The sequence below is a fragment of the Cupressus sempervirens genome, chromosome 4 (genome assembly GCF_028749045.1).
Source record: "Cupressus sempervirens isolate cs-2001-9-10 chromosome 4, ASM2874904v1, whole genome shotgun sequence".
NCBI classification, from domain to species: Eukaryota; Viridiplantae; Streptophyta; class Pinopsida; order Cupressales; family Cupressaceae; genus Cupressus; species Cupressus sempervirens.
This window is the reverse complement of record NC_143121.1, coordinates 85,555,632-85,571,349: the sequence shown is the minus strand read 5'-3', so window position 1 is coordinate 85,571,349 and position 15,718 is coordinate 85,555,632. Positions and strand designations below refer to the sequence as shown.

Sequence of the window (15,718 nt, the reverse complement as noted above, 5' to 3'; positions counted from 1 at the left end):
CTTGATTTATTTCTTGGAACAAGGCATTCGGGCGGTAAAACAAATCACGGCTCACAAATACTTTGACTGCTGTTATTGGCTAAATGAGGGTTTCCTGATTCAGACGTCCTCCTTCCAATCATCTGAATATGCAAATAATCTCAACATGAAATGGCTGAAAACCATCTCCAATGTGCAACCCTTCGGAAGATATCCCACCTCCTCAGTTATGCAGATCTATGAGAGTTTTCGTTCTCAGAGACCTCTGGGAATTTGCAGACTGAAACTACAAATTGCTCCAACTGATAATTAGAAACCAATCCACAAAATCGCTTGCCTCAAAGGGAGCCCTATGTCCTTTATTTATCTCTTTGCCGGGAAGTTTCTGGAAATTATCCGGAATCATCTTGCACTACAAATATTAACTTTATAAAATTAAATAATTAACTTTATAGAGTTAGAATACAACCTTAATTTAATATTCGAATGAGTAGGCCCCGCTTTCTTAATTGGAAGACAAAATCGACCCTCTTCACATAATTATTTGCCTACGAGAGTCAATGATAGGCAAATCCCCTATTATAATTATGTTGCTAAGAGAGGGACATGACAATATAAAAGATAGACAAAGAGATCATGATCAGTCTTGCAAGTTAAGAAATAAGATGAAGAATAATGCATCACCTATCTCTAGCAAAGATGCAGACAAGAGTTTACAGGGAACAAACTTTTGCAAGAAAGACAAAATGGAAGGTCAGTAAGACAAAGTCAGAGAATGACAACTAGAGAAACATAGGAACACATCATTAAAAAAATAGACATAGGGGTCATGATCTATCTCAGAGGTCAATGGATAAATTGAATAGCAATGCTTCACCTATGTAGCAAAGGAAAAGGCATGGATGAGCCAAATTTGAATATTTGTGTCTGACTTTGAGTTTGCACACGTAGTTACTATTTGCTAGTTGAGAAATGCCTAAAAGCTCTTGCTAGCAACAGTACTAACCTTGGATTGGAAGTATTAAATAATTATACATATAAAAGAGTTGCTCAAAAAAATATACAATAGAACAATCAACAGAGATGGTCTTTGAAGTTTGAAGTATGAGATGCATTATGCAAATTTATGTTGATCATGGACTTAAATTACTAGACCTGTTGCATGGAAACCCAAGTTGTGCTTTACCAGTATACATTAGCAATTAATAGTACACATAAATTTTTTTTGAAAATGAAGGATTTAACAAAAGAAAATAAGACAAAAATACAAAAGACAAAGTCATTATCTTATCTACAAACAAGAATAGAAAGGGCATTGAATGTTATCTGAAAAGGATTTTGTCTTATATAAGACCACTTGTGGTATAGAGCAGATTGTTGGTAAAAGAAAAACCAATGAATGACTAAAATCTTCTATTGAATGAAGAAGTTTAAGGGAAGAAAACAATTAGTTAAGACAAATTTTAATTTGTATTATTCAAAACAAACAACAAATATACCAAAGGATCCATGTTTTGAAATATAGCAGAAAGTAAAAGCAATATTTATAAAAGAAAACACATTGCTTATGTGTGTATCCTTTTTGAGCACATAAATTAATAAAAACAAAGGAAAGATACTTAATATCATTGATTTAAGTTAAAAAATGTTTGTTTAAGAATGGCCAAAAGGGCACAATAAAGCAGTGTCTCTTAATAAGACAAGATTTATAAGAGAGACCATTCAGTGCAATAAATAAAAAAGTGTGTGAGGTGTGAATGCAAAAAGAAATACATCACGTTAATGGAGTGCAAGGCATCGTGTACCACCCTTGGAGGTGACCTAGCCCCTAGCAAATAACCACATGATGGAACATAATCAATAACACAAAGATTCAGATCCAAAACAACACATATTCTCATAATAGAATCATAAAATTTATATCCAACATGTTGGGTTGCAAGGTCTTCTAGGTTATGGCCACTACACAGAAGAATACAACTCAAATCTCATATATGAGCTTCCACCTCCTAGATATCATCCTTGAAGATGCTCCTAGCTACTCCATGCTTACCATTGATGATTCTAGACATCTCAAGACTCTACACTTATACCTAACAAACCACAAGTCTGCCTGGTAGATTACATTAAATAAACACTTTATCACCAAAAATCTAGATCCAAGATCGCATAAGATAACTCCCATAGATCAAAGATTGTAGAAACAATCTCCAACATTTGTCCAAGAAATTAAGAAGGCATTACCAATAGCCACCAAAAGTGCTCTAACTCTAATACGATCAATCCAATTGTTAAGAAAACATTTGACAAGGTCCATAGAGAGACCCTAAACACAACCCCAAGCTCATGAACATAGGGTCCACTCAAAACCATGCTCAATGCTCTTTGCATCAGACTCAGCTCACAACCTCACAACCCTCAGGAAGGCTTTCTTAGATAAGAAGTTTCTATGCAGACACAAATCCTCACTTATAATGCTTTTTCAATTTTCTTATTTAAATCGAAACAAAGTTGTATTATCTTGGGCAGAGGAGACTACTAATTTTTGTGGTTAAGGGTCCTTTAGGTTAGTAGAATCACATGCAAAATGGATGTGACATTTCAGTAAGAAAATTGTAATAAGAACTAGGAGCTTGCCTAGTGATCGAGGCTTGAGACTGGACACTGTATGAAGCATTTGTAGGCATTTGAGTCTCAAGCGTCACTAGCTCAAAATCAAACTGAAAAGGAAACTTGGCGAATAAAACTAAATAAAAATAGTCTTCTTGAGTAAACATCAACATTGTATGAACAATACCATTACAATGCACTATATTTGGTATAAATATATTGTTGGCTAAGTATAAAGAACATTGGTGGTGAATTCAATTCCAAGCTGCAAAAGCAAAGACATTTACATAAAAACTAAGCAACCCTATCTAGCAAGAAAAGATATATAGAGATTTTTGACTGAAATTACAAATTGATGCTAAAAATCTTAAACCATAAGAATTTTTCTATAGAATAATAAAGAAGAAAGATGAAGAATCAAACACCTGAAGGATGTTGATGCAACTTCAAAAAGATCATCCAAAGAACATGATATGGTCGAGCTGAAGGAGCTTTGAGATTCATTACTACACTTGAGAATGGGCTCATCTTCAATCTTTTGAAGATTGAAGATGAGCCCATTCTCGAGTGTAGTAATGAATCTCATATAATGGAATCTCATCGATGAAGTGTATTGAAAGATAATAGAGCATCTTTGCTAGCTGATCTCCCTTACGAGCCATAGGAGAATGCCGAAGATATTCATGATGCTAATAGGCACATCATGACTATCTTCCACATTCTCCTATGGCTCTTGTGGTTCTACTCTTATAACATGAGGCTTCCTCTTCTTTTTTCAAGCATAAGGTTGATGCGGCCCTGTAATAAGAAATAAATGGGTTTAATTTGGATTATGTAAAACACAAAGAAAACCAAAATTTAATAGCATTTTTTAACAAAGAAATGAATTATATAAACTTATAAAGCTCATAATAATAATAGGCCATAAACAAGAGCTAAATTCTGAGTAGACAAAGTTTGGACACATGAAGCGTACTTGATTGATCAAAATCAAATCACTGCCAAGCCTTTTAACCATTCCTTATTAGCACTTTCTCTATCACCAAGTTTGCAACAGGGTTTCTATTTATTTTTGGATCTAACATTAATATTGCATCTCCATCTAGAAATTTCTTCAGAGCCTGAAAGATTTAAACATGAAGTGATCAAAAACTCAAAATTTTTCATGAGAAATAGAGCTCCAACACTGATAGTTTATACATCTACTAAAATCATAACAAGCCTGTTCAAGGAAAAGCATCCTTTAATTCAATATGGTTCACAAGAAAAGACTTATACAAGTTTATACAATTAGGATGAAAAACATTAGTAAGGGACATTGATTGTTAGCACAAAAAATATATTGTTCACATAAATGGTAGTGAAACTGACATTTGTATTTGTGCCAAGTACAATTAATTATGTTATGTATCACCACATGGGTACCATATGAAAAAGAAACATGAGATAACCAAGCATTTTGCCAAAATTTATCTTTTTATTTCACTCCAAGACTTTCTGGGTGGAAGATTTGGTCCTTTTGAGAATCTTTCTAAAACCATGCATAAGAAAGCCACTTGTCACTTAGGAGAAGTTTTGGGAACTCTTTATTAATTCTTTTCTTAAAATATCCCTCCTCGTGACAAGTGTCACAACCTCTCTTTTTCCTCAATGCTAATGACACCCAACTTCCATTAGGCAATGCAATTAAGCTATGCAATTTGGAAACATTAAATATAGCATTGATTTGATTAAAAATAAGAGAACAACATATATAATATTAAATCCATTTGGGACTCCTAAGGTTGAGACACTTCAATCCCAACAGACTTATCATTTCTTAAGCTTGAAATGTATTTAATTTTTAAATTAATCTTTTTGCACCATTATTTTTAAGTTTTAAACCTTTAAATTTTTTTCTTTCCTTGGTCTTAGTTATTTTTTATTTTAAAATAAATTATGGATTTTTTATTGAATGACAACATTGCAAATCTATTTTTTTTTTTGTAAATGATCAAATTGTTAGGATTATCTTCAGGCTCTCTGAACCCTCAAAAGTTAATTGTAGCATATAGCTTGTCTTATTGGGAAGATTTAGTATTACTCCTTGGTTCTCAATCTTCCATTTAAAAAAATAATCTTTAGAAAAATATTTGAGATGAAAGAATACTGCTTTGTAAATACAAAATATTTTCTTATATTTTGTTGGGGAAACAAAAATTAAACAGGACAAGTCAGGAGCTTGTAATAGTGAAAACGAGCTTTCAGCACTTTATGATCAATGGATTTGTACATGGGTTCTTCATATCCTGACATCAAATGAAGTCAGTTGCCGAGGTTTGGTTGGAGCTTCATATTTTCTTGCTCTTTCTACTGCAGGGGGATCAAAACATGCTGAAGACTTTAGAGACAAGGTATGCTTAATAGTTCTCAATCCAAATAATCTATCCCAAAAAAGAAGCTCTACTAAGGGCAAGGTTTGAATATAAGCATTTATTATTATTATAATGACTATCTTGAGTTGCTCGAGTGTTGGTGGCATTTCTATTGAATAAAGACATATTTAGATAAGATGAAATATTTGTGTTGCATCTCATAGATGTTCGGGGAATTCACAAATTATTTTCCCTTCTCTCACATGAAAGTGCTTCTATACACTTTAATGCATTGTTGGCTTTAGGAAATTTACTTCAGCATTGTCCAACTACACATTCTGAAACATTGTGACTTGGAGCTCTGAGAAAGCTGGCATTAATCTTCAATGAAGCAGTGAGTAAATTCAATGCTATTCATTATTCATATGAAAAGAATTAATTGTGTTCTACAACTTCTAAGTTTGTGAGTTATGGTCTTTCAATGAGAAGAACCTCAGCAGAATCTATGCATGGACACTTTTCTCTGTCTTTGTGACTCTAATTTACCTGGTAAGCATTTTCCAAAGCACCTCTTATTATCTGCATTAATTTTTTTTACATTTATTTGGATAGGCTTTGAATTTTTTTCCACTTGCTTGGAGATATTTCATGAATTACGTGACAATAGATTAATTAATCAAGCATTTGACTGGGTAAATTGTACAACCGGCAAGAGGATATGCAAAAAGCAAGCTTTGAAAATATTGAATATTGGTGCAGTTAAGTAGGCCTTTCCTTTAGCTTAATAAAATAGGTGCCTTTATCTAATAACCTTCTCTTTATTCTATTTAACACACTTTAGCAAATAATTTGAGATTGATTACTGTCTTTCCTGTTTGTGATCTATTAGTGATACTTGCCAAAATGCAAGATGTTCTACAAAACAAAACCACGTTGTTTAGAACTTGTATATTTTTCATATAGTCAGAAGTATTACTCTTGATGATACAAGGTTTCTACAGTGCTAAAATCTTATATTTTCTATAGGTTATTGAGTCTATTAATGTTTTAATAGATAAAACTTCATAATCTCATAGTGGATTGCTTCAACTTCATCTTGTTCAGCCTCTGCTTTCTGTTATAAGAACCAATCAATGCAACAAACTCCATTTGGTGAAGATCTTCTTATTGGTTCTCACTATTGTTTTATTTAATTTAATATTATTCTATTTAAAAATATCAAGTTTAAAAACTCTTATTTTGCAATGAACATTCTCTCAAGTATAACTATGGATCAATTCATATTAAGAGACTTCATACTAATTTATAGCATAAAGGATAGCAAATGATTTGATGTATTAATATTCTCTAATCTATTTTATCATGGCATTCTAATAAAACTAGGATTTAAAAAGAAAAAATGCATACTAACCTCATCATCTTCATCTCTTCATTTTCTTTCTTTGATCTCTTCTTTTAGTTTTTTCAGTATTCCATTCCATCAAGGTTGTGCCTGTATTTCCAATGAACAATTTTCAACATCATTCACTCAAAATTTCACACATGTGACTCACAATGTCAAGTTACAATACTAAAACTATAAAAAAAAAGGGTGGAGCAGAGAATGGAAATCTCTCTAAATCAAATTCAGTCAAAATCAAATTTGACAAAAGAATCCAAACGAGAAAGCTTCTCTGCAAAAAATACACAGAACTGACCAAAAGAACTTTCATTGTAAGTTCAATCAGTTTGACAGGGACTAATTTATCCTCACATTATTGAAATTTTGTCATATCAAAAGAAGTAGTATGCTGATCATTTCTTTGGTAGTACATATTTTGAGTTTTTTACAGTTGGTAGTTTACTTGGAGTTAAATTTGTTTAGACCTCTCAAAAAATTTTAATGTCTTAAATTTGTCTGGACCTCTCAACAAATTTTAATGTCTAACTCCTTCGAAATCTTCTCCTACATTCTCTTCCTGTTATTCCAAAGCTATGTCAAGTGGAGTTGAAGGAAAATGACCCAAATATGATTCAAAAGGTGACTAATTTGTTGAGAATGACCTACTTTATAATAGAAATGTTAAATTTAGGGAAGTGAGACACTTCAAGATTGAGGATGCTAATTCTTGTATCCTCTTATGAGTTGCACCGAGTTCATGTTTATCACCTGTGCATGGTCATTTATCTGTATGTGATAGGCAACACTCTTCTTGAGCCTTGTATCCTTGTGGACCAAAATTTCCCAACAAATTTGATGTCTCTACTTCAAAAAATAGACTCAGAAAGCCCAAAGTAGACCCTATGCATTAGCAAAGAACATCACTCAGCATCTTTGTTGCTTGATAATCTTTCTTGCAAGGAGATGGCATTCAAATTTTGCTAAAATATAACTATTTCCACAAACAAATAATCCTACATTGTCTTGAGATACATACCTAGGTTCTCCTTTAGCCGCTCCATCCTAGGACATCCTGGGAATAGATGTCTAGGAGAATTTGACATTAATTATAGAGGAATTTTGACTTCAAATTTTAGAATACAAGTTTGGCATAATAATTCTCCTAATCCTTACATTTTAAGATCTTATAATGTATAAAGGCACACCTTATCCATATTTTCATGAATCATAAGTAAAAAATTAGATCTTCTTGAGATGAAAACCTTATAAGCTAAATTTTCTCAAAATTATAGGAGGGGAGATACTTGGACCAAGTAACCATGGGTCTTACAAGGATCTAGCAGATAGGTTATATATTTGGTTAAGATACTACTAAGGTTGCTAGTGCATAACACCATTTCATGTCTCAGTTTGAAGAATGTAGTGGGACAAAAAGTTTTAAAATATCATGATCCTTGCATTCCCTAGATGATAGAGGTTTTATTTTGATTCAAGACAGATACAAGAAGGAATTGAGATCAAAGGAGCTACAAAAATATCTTATTCAGTCAAAGGCTTTGTCATTGGACAATAGTACAATACCATGTAGGAAGGCCCCAAAATATTGGAGAACCTGACACTACAATTGCTTTAGGGAAAAGAAATTTGAAGAGGGAGAATTTTTACAATGCTAGAAGATAAACCACTTCAGCCTTAGTTAATGATTCTTTAAGTGGTTGTCAAGAAGTCTGATGGTTGTTTATTGTTTATGCTAGGTTGATGAAGTTTATGTTTATGTTAGCCAATTGTATGTTGTCATAAGAGTTTTTCAAAAGCCAATTATACCACATTCAAAAGAAAAAATAGGTAAAGTAGAATATTAGCTAGAAAGAATATTAGGTAGGATATAATTGATTTATATGTCCAGATGGACACTGGCTATGTCCTGTGACCATACTGTGCTTGGGCAACCTTTTTCCTAAGTCAATGCCCACAACTTTCTCAAATATTCTTGATGGGCTAGAGATGTGGAATTTGTTAACCTATAAACTTCCTAAAGTTCCTTGGATTCTTGATGGGCCAGAGACATGGAATTTGTAAGTCTTATAAATGAATTTGAAACAATAGTAATTGAGTAATTCAGATAGAAGAGTATATTTGGTAAAACAAAGCCTAAGAAGTAAGATGTAGAATCTTTGAGGAATAAATGGTGAGACTCAAAAAGAAATTACAATATAACCCAATTATAGCTTACTCTAAGGTTTCCTGGCCTTTGCTAATCATATGTAAAGATGCCATAAGAACTATATTTCTCAAAGAGAAAAAATAGATCCAAACTTCATATGGATCAAATGTGGTGCTAAAAGGACTGCAGGATTTTTCAGCTTGTCAACACCTAAATTTATCTAGGATCATATAAGGCCAACTGATATTGGAGGGAATTCAACTAATAAAATTGATGAAATGAGAAAAATTATAAAGCTGAGAAACCTAGACTTATTTGCAGCAGAATTATTTCCATGAACCTAAACAAATCTGGTGCCCCTAATCTTGAAAGAGGCATTTCTTTAGGAAGAAATTTGGTCTATTTTACAATCCCTCAAGTATGGTAAATCCCCACATATTGATGGTCCTCTTGTAGAGTTTTGAAAAGCCAAACTTAATTGGATATATGCTAAACTTTTGGTTTTCTATATGGAAGCCATTCAAGTATGTTCCCTCTATAAAGAATTCAATAGAGACGCTATCATATTCTTCCCCAAAGATGGAGATGAATCTTTGATCAACCATTTCTATTAGAATGATATTGTAGTATTTACCCATTATGGTCATTTAAGTCACCTAATGCATAGTTCAGAATATCATTGTTGATAACCATTGCTGAGGGCAAAAGAAAAAGGGTAAATATATAAAGGGAAAAAAATGATCAAATATCAAACATTGCAGGTAGCCACACATAAATCCCATATCACATTTGCATTGTATGTTATGGACAGCAGTAGTTGTGCATCATTTTAGACCTATGACATGCAAAGTGTCCATTTTATGTTAGTTTGAGCTTCACTTGGTTTCAAGAATACTATAATATTCTCTACTTAACAAGGCCAACCACATGAAGGTGGAAGCTCATCTGGCCTCACCCCACTCCCCCTAACATCAATCTAATGTACCCATTATCATCTAATTACATACTTCATTCATTCATTCATCCATTTATGAACTATAACATTCAATCAATACAATCATATAACATTCATTAATATGATATAAAATTCATTAATACACAATACTAATCAAGACTTTATTAACACATAACAATATTCATTAACATAAAATAAAAATCTGTATTAATATGCATCATTCATACATAATTACTTAAAAAAAAAGTTCTTTCATTATCCAACAAGGTTTATCAAAGAAGATTTTTAAAACATCATTTTTAAAATTTTTTTATGAGCTCTCTTAAGAAAAGTGCTCATAGGAGCATCCATATCTGCATCATTCTCCTCCTCTTCTGGCACGTGTAATGTCAAATTATGATGGCTCCTTCTCTTTGGAGGAGCAGGAGGTTGCTGCACTAAAGGGGGTTCTGTTGCAAGAACAAGTGAACGAGATAAATTGGCATACTATTTTCTTTTTCTAACTATTACAAGTCTGTAATTAAGTATGAGTACAACATAAAATGTATTTTTCTTACCTGACAATGCCACATCATGCACATCAACATTTTCATCTGCCACCACGTCAACATATTGAACACTTGGAACATGGTCCACTCCTTCAGCATGATGTTCAACATGCTCTGAAATATTCAAAAAAAGGATACATGTCAAATTCCAATTGAAGATGTTAAATTGTATTCATAATTGCATAATTAATTTCCAATAGAAAATTAATACCTCCACCACTATAATGCACATCATGGCCTTCATCACAAGCAGATTCTGTGGTAGGATATGAAGGCTGCAGTAAAATGTTATGCACATTGTTATGTGGTCAATTTACGTTTAAAACTAATACCAAAAAAGAATCTTCTCAAATATTTAATTTCATTTACTTTTCACCTGACCAATTTACCTATGAGATATCATTTGGTGCACTGGATTCTTGGGCAAGGCTTACAGATTTTTTGCATAGGTGTGCAGCCACAACTTTATAGCCTTCCTTCAAGGAAATTTTTGTATCTTCATCTGTGACCTCCACATTGAAATCTGTGCCTTGTGTTTTTCACTTGATAACATCAATTTTCTATTTATGGTTTCATTAAAAAAAAGTGTTTGCAACATTATATTAAAAAAAAAATGAAATTTCATTGCTCTACTTATAAGTTGAGGCAGGAGATTCATATAGCCACTAGAGCCAAGTTTGTGTTTGCCAACCTTTTTTACTCTTGCTTTTATAGCTATGGATGTGTCCTGCAATCTATGAACAATTTCAAACATTTTAGATTATATATTTACAAATATCAATAATTAGTGCATGATTACAATGTACTTAATACTATAATGACATACCTCTTTTTGCTATGTGCTGCTTCATTATCTCTATCTTCACATAGCCTTTTCTCCTTTGCATCTTCTATTATTTCATTCCACTCCATTGGTGGAATCATAGGAGGACAGTCATACTTTGGGTTATCCTTAAGAGTCCTTCTATATTGATCCCTCATAGTCTTTATATGCTTTGCTAGTCTTTTCAAAAATAGGCCAGTGTCAAATTTTTTTTCCCAAATTTCTCCTCAATAGATGCAATCTAGCTGATTTTTTAATTCCACAGCTTGTAAATTCCACCTTTTTAAAAACAAATAGATTGTTAGATCAATAACTTTAATACATTACAATAAATAGAAGAAAATAAAAATTATGTAGCAATGATATGAAACTACGTACCTTTTACGTATGGTGGGTCCAAATAGTCTCAATGTCATATGAAAAAGATGTTCAAAGAAAGCATTATTACCTACAAAAACATTAAGGATTTATCAATCCAAAATGAATAATGTAAAAGTAAACTAAATTTACACTTTAAATAATAACAATTTTAAAGCACCTAGAAGCTTTCATTCGTTTAATGAAAACATAGTTTTCTTATTCAGAAACAATGTCCCTTCACATGAACCAGTACTAATAACACGAACTGCTCCAAGAAATAGATCAGCTTCAATAGTACTGCTCTCTGTTGGTCTATCAATTGAAACATCATGACAATTAAATGATAATTTTAGTACTACTCTATGTTGGTGTACCTCCCTACCTATGTCCATGTCTCTCTATGTGTGGGTATATATATATATATATATATATATATATATATATATATGTATGTATGTATGTATGTATGTATGTATGTATGTATGTATGTATGTATGTATGTATGTATGTATGTATGTATGTATGTATGTATGTATGTATGTATGTATGTATGTATGTATGTATGTATGTATGGTGTATGTATGCATGTGTTTGTGCATATGCAAGCTTTTGTAGACATCATTTAAGCATTGATATGCTACTTCATTGTTCATGAACTTGTAGAAAGACATTACAAAATATAGCCTATTACAAAATAAAGAAAAATAAGGTTATACCAGTTCTAGTGGGCATAGATGATGATGTTTGCATGGTCCTTGTTGCTGACAATGCAACAGACAATACTACACCGCCAATCGAAGGAGGATTCTACACTTCATCATGAGCTAAAGAATAGAATATTGTTAGCAAATAAATTTGCAATGGATAAAGATCAAATGGGATACTAGTGAGAAATGTCCACAAAAAAAAAGGTAAGTGCTATAATGTTGATCAAAACAAACAAAGTGTTACTTACACGAAGGTTGTGCATCACAACCCTCACCATGTTCACCATGTGATGTCGCAACTAGCACATATGTCTATACAAGAACACATAAAATTAGAGATCATGATCCATAAGATACTATAAAATATTAATATCTATTGAACTTCTATTATTGCTCTAGTCAAATTACTGCTTACCTTCAAAGATTGGATTCTATGTTCCAATTCTATTCTCAGTGCCTCTTTCTCCTCACTTCTGTCACCCTTGATGATAATGTTAACAAGTTCATTAGTGTATCTTTGCATAATTTGTTGGGTGATGAATACAGGGTCAATACTAAGGGCAATGTCATGTAGATATGACATCCGTATTTCAGATTACATTTGATCAACGATCATTGTAGCTTTTTTCTATCATTTGTGACATCAAATATTCGTATACTTTCATCAAAATAACTCCAAATCCATAAAGAAAAGAACATAATAATATGACATTTGTTTCTATATTAACATTAAAATTTACCTCTATTGAAGGTGTCTGAGATGGTGCATCCATATCGCCCTATGAAAAAAATTAGTACGTCTTAGAAATCAGCAGTGAAATTAAAGTAATAGACTTACCAAAAAAATATTAATAATAAAGTAGATTTTTTATGTAAATCATTTTTCATAAGTTAAAAATTTAGCATAACTAATGTTTATATCTAAATTTTTTTTGACATGTTCTACTTAGTGTTTATATGTGCACATATGGTTTGGAAAGAAAAAATTGGTCATACAAGACCCCATCATAGTTGGCATTGATCCTACCTGGACATTTCATTGATCATCATGATCTTCATCCATGTCATCATCATCATCATCATCATCATCATCACCATCATCGTACTTGTCAGTTTGATCATCGTCATCACCACCACCATCTTCATCACCATCATCATCCTCTTGATCACTATCATCATCATGACCATCACCATCTTCATCACCATGATCATGATCATCATCATCATTATCACCATTATCATTAGCATTACCAAAATCATCACCATCTTCTTCTTCTTCATCACTGGGTAACTGTCGTTCCTGATAATCATTTACTTCGTCTTGTGCTTCTTCAATATCTTCTTCTTTGATCACATTATACTTTACCGACCTTCCTCTTGGGTCATGTCTAACAAAAAATGACCAACCTGGTTTGTGTGGAACACCAAGGTAAAACACTTTCTCACATTGGCTTGGAAGAACATAGGGCTCATCTCCAACTGGCTCAAATGACGTTGTATTAATCATAGTAAATCCATTATCATGTTCAATAACAATCCTATCGGGATCATTTCGATTCAATCGTAACCTGAATCATTTGACAACAAATAGAACTATTTTGAATGAATTAAATTTAGACTCAATTATATCATCCAAATTGCCATAGTATCAATTTTTAGATTATTGAGGATGTATGTCAGTTCTAGATGAAATATTGGTGACCACAAAGACAATACTTATCCCGAAATCACATTTTTTCTTCTTTTCGTCTAACTTTTTTGTGCAGAATTTATAGTCTTGGTAGTACATAGCTTTGTGGTTTTTGACCTACAATTATTCAAACATTTCAAGAATCTTCTCATTGATCTATGAGTTGATATTAAACTTATGTCTCATGATTAGTAATCTTATGCATACCTTTGTATCTCTTAAGCCATATATTAGATCAAGTACTGTTGGCGTAACATTGGGATCTCCATTATGATGAGCTTCTTTAACCAACGATGCAACACCATCCCATGTTAATGATTGACCATTTTCTTAAGACTGTTCAATCCATACTGTCATCCAATCAAGATTGTTTTCAATATACAAGTGTAGTGCATCCCACTCACGACCAACTATAAAGAAGACAATTACATGAGTTAGAAACAACTTATATTTATTGACGATGGATAAGAATTGTTAAATTTCAAAAAAAAAACTTATAATTACCTCTCACCCTCCTCAATATACCTTTCTCCATTAGGTACTCCCCTTTGAATTTTTCATTACAGTTGGGATCCTAAATGCGATCTACATAGATACCTACTGCAAAATTTGGAAGATATTCACTAATATACACCATGGTCTAGTATATCATATATCCCTCTATCATAGAACCCTTAGGACATGCTCTTTGTTGGACCAAGCCTTTCATAAATTTCAAGTGCCTCTCAACCATCCACATTGATCTAGCTTGTACAGGTCCACACAATTCAATCTCCTCAACTTGATGTATGAGGTAGTGTTCTTGAGCATTGAAAAACATTGGAGGTAAAAACTTTTGCATTTGACACATAAGGAGTGGAATTTTTCTCTTCCAATATTTTATGTCTTTTTTATCAATTTCTTTAGATGATAACCACCTAAAAGAGATTCAACATGCAAAAACACATAAATGAGATTTCAAATAAAATTATACAATAGATTTCAGATAAAAAGCTACAAAATTAAGAAAAAACACTTCTAACCTCATGTATTTTCCAAGATCATATATAACTTGTTTAATACTTTTGTCAAACTATTTTGGAAGGGATAGAGGTAGGACAAACTGTAATTATTGAAAAATGATCATTTCAATATATTATTAAATAATGCAATTGGTACTACATTCAATCTTACAAATATACTGTAAATAAAAAACATGACTTACCTTGAGGAAGGTATGCCAATCCTGTGTTTTCAACCTTGGCCCAAAATCACCTTTCCTTCATAGAAGAGTGCTTATATTTGCAACAAATCCTATTGGAATTTTTTTTTTAATCACTTCTTTTAATGCATCAGTTTGTTGCTCCATTAATAACCAAGGAAGGGCACTTGTATTTGTGCGGTCTCCATTGCTATTTGATTCAATGAAAAATTTTAGTGCATGATTGGATTCATGAATGTCAGTACAAATCTTAGCAATTTGTTCTCTATCATGCCTTCCATCCAACATTTTCCATAATGTCTCTGCTACATTCTTTCCAATATGCATAGCATCAAACAAATGCAGGATTGGGAGATCCTTGTAGTATGGTAACCTATTAAATTGAGTAGGATAACCTTTCATTCCTCTAGGAAGTTGGTCATTGATGCCTTGATGACCTTCATGAGCATCAATTATAGAATTAGTAAATATAAGACAATATCAAAATACAAATTGTAAACTTCGGATGACAAATTGGACATTACCTCAACGATTTAGTCGATCATATTCCAACTTCCATAAATGAGGTGTCATTCTTCATGGCCTTGATGATGTCTCTTCTTTTCCATTGAAAATATGTTTTTCAGCAATTTGATACCTATGATTATTGTGGAGAAAGTGTCTAAACTCATCAAACACCTACTTTCCTAAACTTCTCAAATGATGAAATTTCATCTTCGGACGACAAACTGGACATGCAAATTTTTCCTTTGTCTGAAGACCTAAAAGATCATGTATAATTGGATCATGTACAATTATCATGCATAACTTAAGCATTCGATAGTAATGTGTAAGCACTATAACAGACCAAAAATATGTGATTTTAACAATATAACATACCACAAAAATGAGTTAGCCCAAGGGCATCATGTATTGTCCATACAAGCATTGCATGGAATTGAAATTG

General features: G+C 32.4%; 1 protein-coding gene across 1 annotated transcript in view; it reads right to left on the bottom strand.

Annotated features, from left to right (window-relative positions):
* LOC149560034 (putative pectinesterase 53) overlaps positions 1–15,718 on the bottom strand; it is a 110,544-nt gene that overhangs the window by 461 nt on the left and 94,365 nt on the right. The window contains exon 4 of the mRNA XM_089827549.1: positions 62–122. Within this exon, the coding sequence (XP_089683675.1) occupies positions 62–122 (61 nt within the window). The remainder of the gene's footprint in view (positions 1–61; positions 123–15,718) is intronic.